Source organism: Tachyglossus aculeatus, chromosome 6, assembly GCF_015852505.1.
Source record: "Tachyglossus aculeatus isolate mTacAcu1 chromosome 6, mTacAcu1.pri, whole genome shotgun sequence".
NCBI classification, from domain to species: Eukaryota; Metazoa; Chordata; class Mammalia; order Monotremata; family Tachyglossidae; genus Tachyglossus; species Tachyglossus aculeatus.
The window spans coordinates 58,820,561-58,836,277 of record NC_052071.1 but is presented as its reverse complement, the minus strand read 5'-3'; the positions used below and the strand labels follow the sequence as shown (position 1 = coordinate 58,836,277).

At 47.7% G+C, this 15,717-nt stretch overlaps 1 protein-coding gene across 1 annotated transcript in view; it reads right to left on the bottom strand.

The window, feature by feature from the left end:
* Window positions 1-15,717, bottom strand: part of POF1B (POF1B actin binding protein) — a 50,520-nt gene that overhangs the window by 790 nt on the left and 34,013 nt on the right. The window contains exons 8-14 of the mRNA XM_038748039.1: window positions 14,927-15,019; window positions 12,225-12,338; window positions 9,695-9,847; window positions 7,173-7,292; window positions 5,824-5,952; window positions 3,257-3,339; window positions 682-796 (exon numbers count right to left, since the gene is read on the bottom strand). Of these exons, the coding sequence (XP_038603967.1) occupies window positions 682-796; window positions 3,257-3,339; window positions 5,824-5,952; window positions 7,173-7,292; window positions 9,695-9,847; window positions 12,225-12,338; window positions 14,927-15,019 (807 nt within the window). The remainder of the gene's footprint in view (window positions 1-681; window positions 797-3,256; window positions 3,340-5,823; window positions 5,953-7,172; window positions 7,293-9,694; window positions 9,848-12,224; window positions 12,339-14,926; window positions 15,020-15,717) is intronic.

The following is a 15,717-nucleotide window of genomic DNA, read 5'->3' as shown; positions in this document are numbered from 1 at the left end:
CTTGTTTCCTGGACCTTTTTTTTTTTCCCAATGGTATCCGTTCAGCATTTACTATGTTTCAGGCGCTGTACTGAGCGCTGGGGCGGATGCAAGCTAATCAGTTCGGATACGGTCCGTGTCCCACGCGGGGCTCACAGTCTTCATCCCCCTTTTACAGATGCGGTGACTGAGGCCCAGGGAAGCGGCGGAGCTGGCATTAGGAGCTCGCTTTGGCCCTGCTCATCTTCCGCCAAAGGAGAACTGTGGTGGTCAAATCAATCAGTGCTACTGGACCGGGTGCTGAGTGCTGGACTCGACCTTTCATTCATTCATTCAGTCATATTTAATGAGTGCTTACTGTGTGCAGAGCACTGTACTAAGCGCTTGGGAAGTACAAGTTGGCAACATATACTTCCCAACAGTGAGAGTACTCCAGAATTAGGACACCTGATATCTACCGGTGAGGAGCTGACGATCTAGCCACGGAGGCCGTACTGGTTTGGGTCATCGCTGATCTGTCTGACCCCAGGGTCGGAGAAAACTAGGCGCAAAACCACTGTTAATGATTTTCCGGGCAACAAGTAAGGTTGGCTTATCGTGGGGCAGCAGCGGGAGTATTTCCTGTGCCCAAAATGAGTTTTCCCCGCCTGCTTCTGGCCGAGGCAGACTGGTTTGACGGGAGGGGGGTCTCCGGGTACTTACGCAGATCCACTTATCCTCCGTGTTTTCGATGACGATGGTCTCTCTGTCCTTGCCTGGCGGGATGTATTCGTAATCATCATACAGGAGACCCAGGATAGGGTACTGGGTTCTATACCTGAACAAAACCAGGAAAGAAGGGCATTTTAATCACTTGGAGGCCATCCCAGATTTCAAAAGAGGGGCCTTTCTGTCTGTCCTGCTAAGAGTGTAAGGATAATAATAATGATGACGGCATTTATTAAGTGCTTACTATGTGCAAAGTGCTGTTCTAAGCGCTGGGGAGGTTACAAGGTAAGCTGGTTTTCTCTCGTGGGGCTCACAGTCTTAATCCCCGTTTTACAGATGAGGTAACGGAGGCACAGAGAAGTTAAGTGACTCGCCCAAAGTTACGTAGCTGACAGTTGGCAGAGCTGGGATGTAATTTAATAATGGCATTTATTAAGTGCTTAGTATGTACAAAGCACTCTTTTAAGCACTGGGGAGGTTACAAGGTGATCAGGTTGTCCCACGGGGGGCTCACAGTTTTAATCCCCATTTTCCAGATGAGGTAACTGAGGCACAGAGAAGTTAAGTGACTTGCCCACAGTCACACAGCTGATTATTGGCGGGGCTGGGATTTGAACCCATGACCTCTGACTCCAAAGCCCGGGCTCTTTCCACTGAGCCACGCTGCTTCCAAGGATCCCCGTGGACAGGGAACGTGTCACTTCCTTGCTTGCGTCTCTCCCAAGAGCATAGTACAGTGTGTCGCACCCAGTTGGTGCTCAGTAAATACCATGACTACTCCAGCTCAGCACTTGGATTTGCCCCCTTTATTCACCCCTCCCTCAGCCCCACAGCCCTTTATGTACATAAACATAATTTATTTATTAATATTAATGTCTGTCTCCTCTTCCTAGGCTGGGAGCTCGTGGTGGGCAGGGAAGGTGTCTACCGACTCTTCTACTGTACTCCTCTCTCAAGCGCTTAGTACAGTGCTCTGCACACAGTAAGCACTCAGTAAATGCCATTGGTATTTGGTATACCATTGGTATATACCATTTGGTATATACCATTATACCATGGTATATAACATATACCATTGGTATATGTTGCCAACATGTACTTCCCAAGCGCGTAATACAGTGCTCTGCACACAGTAAGCGCTCAATAAATACAATTGATTGATTAGAGTAGACAGGGCCTCTTCACTCCTGCCCACTGTCTTACAAAGCCTAGGCATAGAGTAGCTGGAAAGGAATGTTTCTAGCCAACACCCATTGACTGGGGGCAAAATAAAGTAGAATTGGAGCTCTACCAGTTACACTGTGTCTTCTGGGGAGAAATTATGGGAACACAAACAGAGAAGCAGCGTGGCTCAGTGGAAAGAGCCCGGGCTTTGGAGTCAGAGGTCGTGGGTTCGAATCCCAGCTCCACCACAAGTCTGCTGTGTGACCTTGGGTAAGTCACTTACCTTCTCTGAGCCTCAGTTACCTCATCTGTAAAAATGGGGATTGAGACTGTAAGCCCCACGTGGGACACCTTGATCACGTTGTATCCCCCCAGCGCTTAGAACAGTGCTTTGCACATAGTAAGCGCTTAACAAATGCCATCATTATTATTATTATTATTAACATACTGCGTTTTGTCACATGCCCTTGTTGACACGTGGCAGGTTGCAGACTAGTATGTATGGATGGGCTATATTTCCAGAATGAACTGGAGTAATGTGGGACTTAGCAATAATAATAATAATAATGATGGCATTTGTTAAGCGCTTACTATGTGCAAAGCACTGTTCTAAGCCCTGGGCGGGGGAGATACAATGTGATCAAGTTGTCCTACGTGGGGTGCACAGTCTTAATCCCCATTTTTTACAGATGAGGCAACTGAGGCTTAGAGAAGTTAAGGGACTTGCCCATGGTCACACAGCAGACTTGTGCTGGGGCCGGGATTCGAACCCATGACCTCTGACCCCAAAGCCCATGCTCTTTCCACTGAGCCATGCTGCTTCTCTAGTAGAGGAAGGAGCAGTAATCAGAGCATTTCCTAAGCCCCTGAGGTGACAACCCCATTCTAAATGCTTGCGAAGGACAAAAACCAAGTGACACATTCTCTGCCTGCCCACCAGGAATTTCTCCTCGGAATGCACCTTAGCCATTTTCTCTTTGTGTGTCTTTTGGTAAGACACACAATGGTAAAAAATACCATTTTTAATGGTATTTAAGCACTTTCTATGTGCCATGCGCTGTACTAAGCGCTGGGGTGGATACAAGGTGATCAGGTTGGACACTGTTCATGTCCCACTTGGGGCTCACAGGTCTTATCCTTATTTTACAGATGGTAACTGAGGCACAGAGAAGTGAAGGGACTTGCCCAGGGTCACACAACGGACATGTGGCGGAGCTGGGATTCGAACCCAGGTCCACACCCGTGCGCTATCCCACTGGACCATGCTGCTGCTCAGCGAGTTTATGGAATACATTTCTGAACCCTGGAGTTTTCATCCCTCCCGGGTATCTGGAAATATTTCATACGGCTTCGCATCCGGCTCCCCCAAATAGAAATAATAAAGGTAACGATGAAAACGCATTACTTCCTGGTGGTGGTGAAGGTTTTCTTCGAGCATCCCAGGGAGGAGGAGGAGGAAGAAATCTCTTGCCTCAGCCTGGAGAGTTCCTGGAGGAAGGCAAGAAAAGGAAGCCAGTCAGTCCGGGGCTGGTGGTGAAGAGTGATCTGTGCCCTGTTTCACAGGCTGCTGTGACTTGGAGGGGTTTCTCGAGCTTTTTGATTGATGGAGGAATCAAAGGGGAGGTGGGTAGCTAAGCGACTCATCAGGGGGAATTTAGGGAGCACCGTTCCAAGCAAGCAGGAGAATACACCAGGAGCAAAACACCTGCTCCTGCCCCTCGGAGCTGCACGTTAACGGAGGAGCTGAGCTGCCTTGGTTTCCGTGCCCGGGACCATAAAGCTATTCCCCCATTCATTCATTCGTACCGAGCGCTTACCGCGTGCACATCACTAACCGTACTAAGAACTTAAGACAGTACAGTGTAACAATAAACAAACCCATTACCTGCCCACAAGGAGCGTACAGTCTAGAGGGGGAGGATAGTGATGGCATTTGTTGAGTGCTATGTGCTAAGCAGTGGCGGGGGGATACAAGGTAATCAGGTTGGCCCATGTGGGGCTCACAGTCTTAATCCCCATTTCACAGATGAGGTAAAAAGCACAGAGAAGTAAAGTGACTTGCCCGAAGTCACACAGCTGACAAGCGGCAGAGCCGGGATTAGAAGCCGTGACCTTTGACTCCCAAGCCCGGGCTTTTCCCGCTGAGCCACGCTGCTTCTCTGAACAGTCTAGATATGCCGTGGCTACAGACCCTGGAGGGGGGATTCACCTCTCGGCACCCGACGAGACTCCTGAGCCCTTCCATTTCCAGCTCTCAGGTCTCCCTCACTCCCCAGAGCCTTCCCTGGTCTTGGAATTTCCAAAATTCCAGCATCCCCAGGCACTGCCCTTATTCCACTTGGTGGCCCAGTGAAACAGTGTCCGGCTTCAGGCAACCCCGCATCTTCCCGATTCCAGAGGGACCACCCAACTGGGCAAGATTTTCTGGGAAAGTGTTTCAAAATTCTGAATCTGAACCTGTATATATGTTTGTACATATTTATTACTCTATTTATTTTACTTGTACATATCTATTCTATTTATTTTATTTTGTTAGTATGTTTGGTTTTGTTCTCTGTCTCCCCCTTCTAGACTGTGAGCCCACTGTTGGGTAGGGACCGTCTCTGTATGCTGCCAACTTGTACTTCCCAAGCGCTTAGTACGGTGCTCTGCACACAGTAAGCGCTCAATAAATATGATTGATGGATTGATTGAATCGGGCCCAGTCCATTCATTCAGTCGTATTTATTGAGCGCTTACTGTGTACAGAGCGGTGTACTAAGCGCTTGGGAAGTACAAGTTGGCAACGTATAGAGACGGTCCTTACCCAACAGCGGGCTCACAGTCTGGAAGGGGGAGACAGACAACAGAACACATTAACAATATAAAATAAGTAGAATAAACATGTACAAGTAAAATAAATAGAGTAATAAATACATACAAACATATATACAGGTGCTGTGGGGAGGGGAAGGAGGTAAGGCGGGGGGATGGGGAGAGGGAGTGGAAGGAGGGGGCTCAGTCTGGGAAGGCCTCCTGGAGGAGGTGAGCTCTCAGTAGGGCTTTGAATAATAATTACTATTACTGTGTGCCAACTTGTACTTCCCAAGCGCTTAGTACAGTGCTCTGCTCACAGTAAGCAATCAATAAATACGATTGAATGAATGAATGCAGAGCTGTGTACTAAGCGCTCATGAATGAATGACTTAATTCATTGTTCTAGACTGTGAGCCCACTGTTGGGTAGGGACCGTCTCTATATGTTGCCAATTTGTACTTCCCAAGCGCTTAGTACAGTGCTCTGCACACAGTAAGCGCTCGATAACTACGATTGAAAGAATGAACGAATGAATGAATGCAGAGCCATGTACTAAGCGCTCATGAATGAATGACTTCATTCTTCTAGACTGTGAGCCCACTGTTGGGTAGGGACCATCTCTATATGTTGCCAACTTGTACTTCCCAGGCTCTTAGTCCAGTGCTCAGCACACAGTAAGCGCTCAATAAATACGATTGAAAGAATGAATGAATGAATGCAGAGCCGTGTACTAAGCGGTCATAAATGAATGACTTCATTCTTCTAGATTGTGAGCCCACTGTTGGGTAGGGACCGTCTCTATATGTTGCCAACTTGGACTTCCCGGGCGCTCAGTCCAGTGCTCTGCACACAGTAAGCGCTCACTAAAGACGACAATGAATGAATGAATGCAGAGCCGTGTAGTAAGCGCTCATGAATGAATGACTTCATTCATTCTTCTAGCCTGTGAGCCCGCTGTTGGCCGTCTACCAGGCGGCCCTCTTGGGGCAAGCCGCTGCCCTCGACTGGCCGGCCTCCTCCCCGCCGTGGGCTGTTTCCAGTGGTGAGTCAATCAATCAATCGTATTTATTGAGCGCTTACTGTGTGCCGAGCACTGTACTAAGCGCTTGAGTCCCACCTGACTCGTTCCGGGAAGGGGCGAGATTGGCCGCCGACCCCTCCGGCCGGACCGCTCACCTCCATCTGCTGTCTGATGACAGCGTTTTTCTCCTCCAGCATGCTCGTCAGCTCCTGAAGCTTCATCTGGAAGTCACCGCCACTCCCCTCTCTCCGGGAGACGTCCTTCTGGAGCTGGTTGATTTGGGTCTGGGGAAAGAGAAGGACGGACGTGAAGTGGCATGCCGCCTTCCCACCGAGATCCCTCCTGCCGCTCTTCACTCTGGGCTGGGATTTTGTGGGCGGTTATTGCCCGTGGGACTAGTGTCAGAAGCGAAGCGAACAAGTAATAAGAATAATTCTGGTGACGGTCCTTGGTAAGTGCTTACGACGTGCCGAGCAATGTTCTGAGCGCTGGGGTAGATACAAGTTAAGCAGGTTGGACACAGTCCCTGTCCCACGTGGGGCTCACACTCTAAATCCCCATTTTACAGATGAGAGAAAGGCCCGGGGAATAATAATAATAATAATGGCATTTATTAAGCGCTTACTATGTGCAAAGCACTGTTCTAAGCGCTGGGGAGGTCACAAGGTGATGAGGTTGTCCCACGGGGGGCTCACAGTCCTAATCCCCATTTTACAGATGATAACTGAGGCCCAGAGAAGTTAAGTGACTTGCCCAAGGTCACACAGCAGACACGGGGCAGAGCCGGGATTAAAACCCAGGTCCTTCCGACGCCCGGGCCCGTGATGGGCCAGGAAGTGCGGACGAGCCCAGAATCTACGAGAGCTTAAATGGCTTTCCCAAGGTCTCACAGCAAGCACCCGACAGAGCCGGGATTCGAACCCAGGTCTTGGCTCTCAGGCCTTTGCTCTCTCCAGTAGGCCCTGCTTGTTCTCCCCATTTTCCGGAGGAGGAGACCAAGGTCCAGAGAGGGTGTGTCCGACCTGTTCGCCGTGCATCTGTCCCAGCACTTATCACACAGTAAGCACCGAATAAATGATAATGATGGCATTTATTAAGCGCTTGCTACGTGCCAAGCACTGCTCTAAGCGCTGGGGAGGTTACAAGGTGATGAGGTTGTCCCACGGGGGGCTCACAGTCTTCATCCCCATTTTCCAGATGAGGTCACTGAGGCCCAGAGAAGCGAAGTGACTTGCCCGAAGTCACCCAGCTGACAAGCGGCAGAGCCGGGATTTGAACTCATGATCTCGGACTCCAAAGCCCGGGCTCTTTCCACTGAGCCACGCTGCTTCTCTGTGGTACCGTTCTGACCCCCGGTTCAGGGGACGATTTTTGTGTGGAAACGGATGCCCGGAGGAGCCCTCTGAGTGAGGATGTGTGTGTTTTGGGGGGCAGCGGAGGGATCCTCGCTGCAGAAAAGCCCCCCATCCAGCCCCACGGGGACCCCCAGAAAGAGCCAACAGACCCTCAGCTTGCAGATCTCTCTGTCCTTCTCCGCTCTCAGGTTCTTGACCATCTCCACGTAGTGGCTGGAGATCTCATCGATTTTGGCCTGGAGCGTCGGGCCCGTGCACGTGTCCGTGACCTACCCGCCGCGGAGAAAACAGTTTCCGAACCCCGGGTGCCGGCTTTTGGGGAAAAAGTAGGACGCCCGATGACGGGGACAGGGAGGGGAAACCGAGGCCGGCAGGGCTCACCCGGCACCCGTCGGTATCATCATCATCATCAATCGCATTTATTGAGCGCTTACTGTGTGCAGAGCACTGTATGAAGCGCTTGGGAAGTACGAGTTGGCAACATATAATCGAATACATTGTATTGAGCACCTGGAAAAGTACAATAGAAATCACATTCCCTGCCCACAAGCTTACTCTTTAATGGAGGAAACAGTCATAAAAATCCTTACAAATAGAGAAATCAGAATTCTCCCTCTAGACTGTAAGTTCTTTGTGGACAGGGAATACGTCTACCAGCCATATTGTGTTGTACTCTCCCAAGTGCTTAGTACAGTGCTCTCCATTGAATACATGTTTTGTTATCTGTCTCCCCCTTCTAATAATAATGTTGGCATTTGTTAAGCGCTTACTGTGTGCTAAGCGCTGTTCTAAGCACTGGGGTAGATACAGTGTCCCACGTGGGGCTGACAGTCTTCATCCCCATTTTACAGATGAGGGAACTGAGGCCCAGAGAAGTGAAGTGACTGGCCCAAAGTCACACAGCTGACAAGTGGCAGAGTCGGGATTTGAACCCACGACCTTTGACTCCAAAGCCCAGGCTCTTTTCACTGAGCCACGCTGCTTCTACGCTGTTGGGTAGGGACCGTCTCTATATGTTGCCGACTTGTACTTCCCAAGCGCTTAGTACAGTGCTGTGCACACAGTAAGCGCTCAATAAATACGATTGAATGAATGAACAAATGAGTGGGGGTGGGAAAAAAAATTTAAGATCGAACCTGGGTTATCAGAAAACAGGGAAGCGTTGAGAAGATGTAAAACAAGTTACAAAAAACAAAATTTAAGATTGAAGCTGGGTTATCAGAAAACAGGGAAGTGTTGAGAAGATGTAAAACAAGTTACAAATAAAAAAATTTAAGATTGAAGCTGGGTTATCAGAAAACAGGGAAGTGTTGAGAAGATGTAAAACAAGTTACAAATAAAAAAATTTAAGATCGAAGCTGGGTTATCAGAAAACAGGGAAGCGTTGAGAAGATGTAAAACAAGTTACAGAAGAAAAATTTAAGATCGAAGCTGGGTTATCAGAAAACAGGGAAGTGTTGAGAAGATGTAAAACAAGTTACAAATAAAAAAATTTAAGATCGAAGCTGGGTTATCAGAAAGCAGGGAAGTGTTGAGAATATGTAAAACAAGTTACAAAAAAAAAATTTAAGATTGAAGCTGGGTTATCAGAAAACAGGGAAGCGTTGAGAAGATGTAAAACAAGTTACAAAAAAAATTTTAAGATTGAAGCTGGGTTATCAGAAAACAGGGAAGCGTTGAGAAGATGTAAAACAAGTTACAAAAAAAATTTTAAGATTGAAGCTGGGTTATCAGAAAACAGGGAAGTGTTGAGAAGATGTAAAACAAGTTACAAATAAAAAAAATTTAAGATTGAAGCTGGGTTATCAGAAAAGAGGGAAGTGTTGAGAAGATGTAAAACAAGTTACAAAAAAATATTTAAGATTGAAGCTGGGTTATCAGAAAACAGGGAAGTGTGGAGAAGATGTAAAACAAGTTACAAAAAAAAATTTGATTGAACCTGGGTTATCGGAAAACAGGGAAGCTTTGAGATGTAAAACAAGTTACAAAAGAAAAATTTAAGATCGAAGCTGGGTTATCAGAAAACAGGGAAGCGTTGAGAAGATGTAAAACAAGTTACAAAAGAAAAATTTAAGATCGAAGCTGGGTTATCAGAAAACAGAGAAGTGTTGAGAAGATGTAAAACAAGTTACAAAAGAAAAATTTAAGATCGAAGCTGGGTTATCAGAAAACAGGGAAGCGTTGAAGATGTGAAACAAGTTACAAATAAAAAAATTTAAGATTGAAGCTGGGTTATCAGAAAAGAGGGAAGTGTTGAGAAAATGTAAAACAAGTTACAAAAAAAAATTTAGGATTGAAGCTGGGTTATCAGAAAACAGGGAAGTGTTGAGAAGATGTAAAACAAGTACACAAAGCCAAAGGCAGCAAACCCCAGCAAAATCGGAGGGCACTTGGAAATATTTTTTCTCTTTTTCTCTTTTTTCTCATGTGAGGCACATGAGGATGCCAGTGGCCGGAAATACCGTTTGCAATCCGAGGCGGCACGAGCCCCGTCTCAAAGCCGACTCTATCGGCTTTGAGTTTGGATGAAAGAATGGTGGATCTTAAATCGTATGCGTTGCCAACTTGTACTTCCCGAGCGCTTAGCACAGTGCTCCGCACACAGTAAGCGCTCAATCAATACGATTGAGTGAATAAAAAATCATCTGCGTGGCCAGGCTTGGGGAGTCACCTGAATTCTGAGGTTCTTGTTCTCCTGCTCCAGGTTGCGTTTGCCGTACTCCAGTTCCTTCAGGCGATATTCCGCGTCCGACTGGGCGTGCCGGAGGCAGAGGATGGTTTCCTCCAGCTTGCGGCACTTTGTGCTGGAATCTTGGAGTCCTTGCTGGAAGAATGGGCAAGCAGACGGGCTGTCAATCAATCAGTGGTACTTACTGAGCGCTTACCGTGGGCCAAGGCCCTGTACTGTTTCATTCATTCAGTGGTGTTGAGCGCTTACTGTGTGCGAAGCGCTTGGGAAGTACAAATTGGCAACATAGACGGTCCCTACCCAACTGCGGGCTCACAGTCTAGAAGGGGGAGACAGACAACAAAACAAAACATATTCACAGAATTAAATAAATAAATAAATAGGGGAAATCAATCAATCAATCGTATTTATTGAGCGCTTACTGTGTGCAGAGCACTGTACTAAGCGCTTGGGAATCAATCAATCATATTTATTGAGCGCTTACTGTGTGCAGAGCACTGTACTAAGCGCTTAAGCACTTAGCACCTTGGGAAGTACAAGTTGGCAACATATAGGGACAGTCCCTACCCAACAGCGGGCTCACAGTCTAGAAGGGGGAGACAGCAAAACAAAACATATTAACAAAACAAAATAAATAAATAAATAGGGGAAATCAATCAATCAATCAATCGTATTTATTGAGCGCTTACTGTGTGCAGAGCACTGTACTAAGCGTTTGGGAAGTACAAGTTGGCAACATAGAGAGACAGTCCCTACCCAACGGTGGACTCACAGTCTAAAAGGGGGAGACGGAGAACAAAACCAAACATGCTAACAAAATAAAAGAGCCCGGGCTTTGGAGTCAGAGTTCGTGGGTTCAACCCTGACTCTGCCGCCTGTCAGCTGTGTGACTTTGGGCAAGTCACTTAAATTCTCTGTGCCTTAGTTCCCTCATCTGTAAAATGGGGATTAAGACTGTGAGTCCCCACGGGACAACCTGATCACCTTGTAACTTCCCCAGCGCTTAGAATAGTGCTTTGCACATAGTAAGCGCTTAATAAATGCCATCATTATTATAAATAGAAGAAATATGTACAAATAAAATAGAGTAATAAATACGTACAAACATATATACATATGTTAATCCGTGAGCCCCAAGTGGGACAACCTGATTAGCTTGTCAGGAGAGGCTAGGACAGTCCTTGGCACACAGAGCTGAGCAAACACCACAATTATCACTATTAACTTCTCTGTGCCTCAGTTTGGGAGAGTACCATATACATGTCCAAGACTGAACTCCTTGTCTTCCGTCCCAAACCCTGCCCTCTCCCTGACTTTCCCATCCCTGTTGACGGCACTACCATCCTTCCCATCTCACCAGCCCGCAACCTTGGTGTCATCCTCGACTCTGCTCTCTCATTCACCCCTCACATCCAAGCCGTTACCAAAACCTGCCAGTCTCAGCTCCACAACATTGCCAAGATCCGCCCTTTCCTCTCCATCCAAACCGCTACCCTGCTCGTTCAAGCTCTCATCCTATCCCGTCTGGACTACTGCATCAGCCTTCTCTCTGATCTCCCATCCTCGTGTCTCTCCCCACTTCAAGCCATACTTCATGCTGCTGCCCGGATTGTCTTTGTCCAGAAACGCTCTGGGCATGTTACTCCCCTCCTCAAAAATCTCCAGTGGCTACCAATCAATCTGCGCATCAGGCAGAAACTCCTCACCCTGGGATTCAAGGCTCTTCATCACCTCTCCCCCTCCTACCTCACCTCCCTTCTCCCCTTCTCCAGCCCAGCCCGCACCCTCCGCTCCTCCGCCGCTAATCTCCTCACCGTACCTCGTTCTCGCCTGTCCCGCCATCAACCCCGGCCCACGTCATCCCCCGGGACCGGAATGCCCCCGATCCCTCCGCCCATCCGCCAAGCTAGCTCTCTTCCTCCCTTCAAGGCCCTACTGAGAGCTCACCTCCTCCAGGAGGCCTTCCCAGACTGAGCCCCTTCCTTCCTCTCCCCCTCGTCCCCCTCTCCATCCCCCCATCTTACCTCCTTCCCTTCCCCACAGCACCTGTATATATGTATATATGTTTGTACATATTTATTACTCTATTTATTTTCCTTGTACATATCTATTCTATTTATTTTATTTTGTTAGTATGTTTGATTTTGTTCTCTGTCTTTTAGACTGTGAGCCCACTGTTGGGGAGGGACCGCCTCTATATGTTGCCAACTTGTACTTCCCAAGCGCTTAGTCCAGTGCTCTGCATACAGTAAGCGCTCAATAAATACAATTGATTGATTGATTATCATTATTATTATTTCCCTGAGCAAACTCTTCGTACCAGGACAGGTCCAAATTCATTCATTCAGTCGTATTTATTGAGCGCTGCCTGTGTGCGGAGCACTGGACTAAGAGTTTAGGAGAGTACAGTATAACAATAAGCCCACTGCGGGCAGGGAATGTGTCTGTTTATTGTTGTATTCCCCAAATCTGTGGGGAAGGACCCGTGCACGGAAGCACCCCTCCCTCTCACCTGCTGCTGGCGGTTGTTGGCTCTCACCGACGCCAGGAGAGCTTCATACTCCTTTATTTGCGTGTCTTTGAAAGCCAGGCTTTTCTCCAGGGTGATCTTGTCGTTTTCCAGGGCCTGGCGAAGAAAGGCGTCGTTAGGACTCGAGACGGACCGAAACTTTGGGACGACAGCCGTGGCAGCCGCAGGAATCAAGCCTTCCTAACCGGGCTCGATCGTCCCCAGGAATAGAGGGACAGCACCCATCTTTAAAGGCCCAGGGAAAGCGGCCGAGCCGTAAAAATCGGCAAATAACGCCAATTATGGGGGAAAGGAGAGGTTAGACTGTAAATTCCTGTTAGATTAGAAACCTCTTGAGAGCAGAGATTGTGTCCCTTTCTTCCAGGCCCCCTTCCCATCACGGCACGGTGTTCTGCTCACAGAAGGTGCTCTGAATTCTGTGGATAAAAAGCAGTCCGACGTCGTTCAATTATAGCAAATTATAGTTTCTTGATTTTCATGTTGGTTTCCAGTGGGCAATCTAAAACTACTTCATCAGAGTGATGCTTCGCCGATTTACCCCAGCGCCTCGCCTAGCGCTTAGTAGTAGTGATATTTAAGTGTATTTCATTCGCTGGTTTTTATTGAGCGCTCCCTGTGTGCAGGGCACTGTATTAAGCGCTTGGGAGAGTTCATTTGTTCAATCGTATTTATGCAGAGCACTGTATTAAGCGCTTGGGAAGTCCAAGTTGGCGACATATAGAGACGGTCCCTACCCAACAGCGGGCTCACAATCTTGAAGGGGGAGACTGACAACGGAACAAAACACGCGGGCGGGTGTCAAGTCGTCAGAATAAATAGAATTAAAGTTAATGCACATCATTAACGACATAAATAGAATAGTAAATATGTAGAAGGAAAATAGAGTAATAAATCTGTACATACATATATACGGGTGCTGCAGGGAGGGGAAGGAGGTAGAGCGGGGGGGATGGGGAGGAGGAGAGGAAAAAGGGGGCTCAGTCTGGGAATGAGACTGAGTGGGAATGGGAATGAGTCTGGGACAGTGCAATGTAACAATGAACAGACACATCCCCTTGCCAGTGTGAGGGTTTAGGAAGCACTGACTCCATGCGTGTAGAAATCTCACTCATCCTAATGCTTGCCTGGTTTTCCAACGGCTGAGGGCCGAAAGTGTTGGCAAGCAGCGGCCCTCCGGCGTGGGCGAGCCCCCAATTCCGACTTGGATTCTCACGGCAACAGTGAGAGGTTAATCCCTCATAGGAGGGAGTTTCCACGGGGTTAACCATCCCATGGACAAATCCATTCCTATAGATTTGCCTGTTGCTGTGCTTTATTATTTACAAGCTGTTCTCTGGTGTTCTATGAAGAAACGTTTTAAAAATGCTCAAATTGAGGAGCGTTATTATTTCTTTGGGAACAAGTGTGTTTATTTGGCACCAAATAGAGTCATCTCTGTTGCTAAAACATATTGGCAAAGTGAAATAAATGGAATAAATATCAATCAATCATATTTATTGAGCGCTTACTGTGTGCAGAGCGCTGTACTAAGCGCTTGGGAAGTACTAGTTGGCAACATAGAGAGGCAGTCCCTACCCAACAGTGGGCTCACAGTCTAGAAAATAAATATGTATCAGTAAAATAAATAAATGGAGTAATAGATCTGTACAAACATATATACATATATATATATATAGGCCTTCCCAGACTGAGCCCCCTCCTTCCTCTTCCCCTCCTCCCCCTCCCCATTACCCCCGCTTTGCCTCCTTCCCTTCCCCACAGCACCTGTATATATGTTTGTACGTTTTTATTACTCTGTTATATTTGTACATGTTTATTCTATTTATTTTATTTTGTTACTATGTTTCTTTTTGTTCTCCGCCTCCCCCTTCTAGACCGTGAGCCCGCTTTTGGGTAGGGACCGTCTCTCTCTGTTGTCAACTTGGACTTCCCAAGCTCTTAGTCCAGTGCTCTGCACACAGTAAGCGCTCAATAAATACGATTGAATGAATGAGTGCCAGGCACTGTACCTAAGCGCTGGGGCAGATACAAGACTGTGAGCCCCCTGTGAGACAACCTGATCACCTTGTAACCTCCCCAGCACTTAGAACAGTGCTTTGCATATAGTAAGTGCTTAATAAATGCCATTATAAAAAAAAATGTAGTAGCAGCAGCTGTGAGCCCACTGTTGGGTAGGGACTGTCTCTATGTGTTGCCAATTTGTACTTCCCAAGCGCTTAGTACAGTGCTCTGCACATAGTAAGCGCTCAATAAATACGATTGATTGATTGATTGATAGTAGTAGTAGTAGTACTGTCTCCCTCTTCTAGACTGTAAGCCCACTGTTGGGTAGGGACCGTCTCTATATGTTGCCAACTTGGACTTCCCAAGTGCTTAGTCCAGTGCTCTGCACACAGTAAGCGCTCAACAAATACGACTGAATGACCGAATGGATGGTACACTAATTCCCAGTTTCAGAAACAGTAGGAGGATGTCACGAGAAGCCACATTTAGTGTCAATAAGGCATCTGCTGGGAAAATTTCACTCTCTGGTGAGTCGGGCGTACTCCTCGGCAAGGATGAAGATGTTGGGTGTGTCGAGGGTCAATGCCACCTTGTCTGACCCCTTTTCCTGGCCCTGGGCGGCCCATTTTGTCCTTGGAAAGGGATGGGAGGGAGCGAGCGAGAGAAAGGGCCCCTCTTACCGTGAGGTCGTGCTGCAGGTGGCCCAGCTCTTCCCGCAGGCTGCTGAAGGTGGACAGGACCAGCCGGTGGGACTTGTCCGACGTCCCTATCATCTGGAGGCCGAAGGGCAGGGGAGGGTGAGGCTCGCCGCCCGTGGTTCCCACCCCCGAGGCCACTGAGGCCGGAGCCGGCCCAGCTCTGGGTCCCGTGGAGGATTAGTGCCCAAGTTGGGACTCCTGGGAGATCCGGGGAATAACTTTCCATGGGACCGAGAGGAATGGCCAACTGGGACAGTCTGCTCAAGGAAAAGACATCAGGACTCCCCTCCCCACAGGGCATAGCTCCTCTTAGGGCCCAAGAAGCCCTCCTTCTTTCCCACTGACTAAGGGGACGGAGAGAAGGCAGTTCATCCTTCCTCTCCCCCTCATCCCCCCATCTTACCTCCTTCCCCTCCCCACAGCACCTGTATATATGTACATATGTTTGTACAGATTTATTACTCTTTTTATTTGTTTATTTTACTTGTCCATATCTATTCTATTTATTTTATTTTGTTAGTATGTTTGGTTTTGTTCTCTGTCTCCTCCTTTTATAATAATGATAATAATAATAATAATAATAATAATAATAATGGCATTTGTTAAGCGCTTACTATGTGCAAAGCACTGTTCTAAGCGCTGGAGAGGATACAAGATGATCAGGTTGTCCCATGTGGGGCTCACAGTCAATCCCCATTTTACAGATGAGGTAACTGAGGCTCAGAGAAGTTAAGTGACTTGCCCAAGGTCACACAGCAGACATGTGGCGGAGC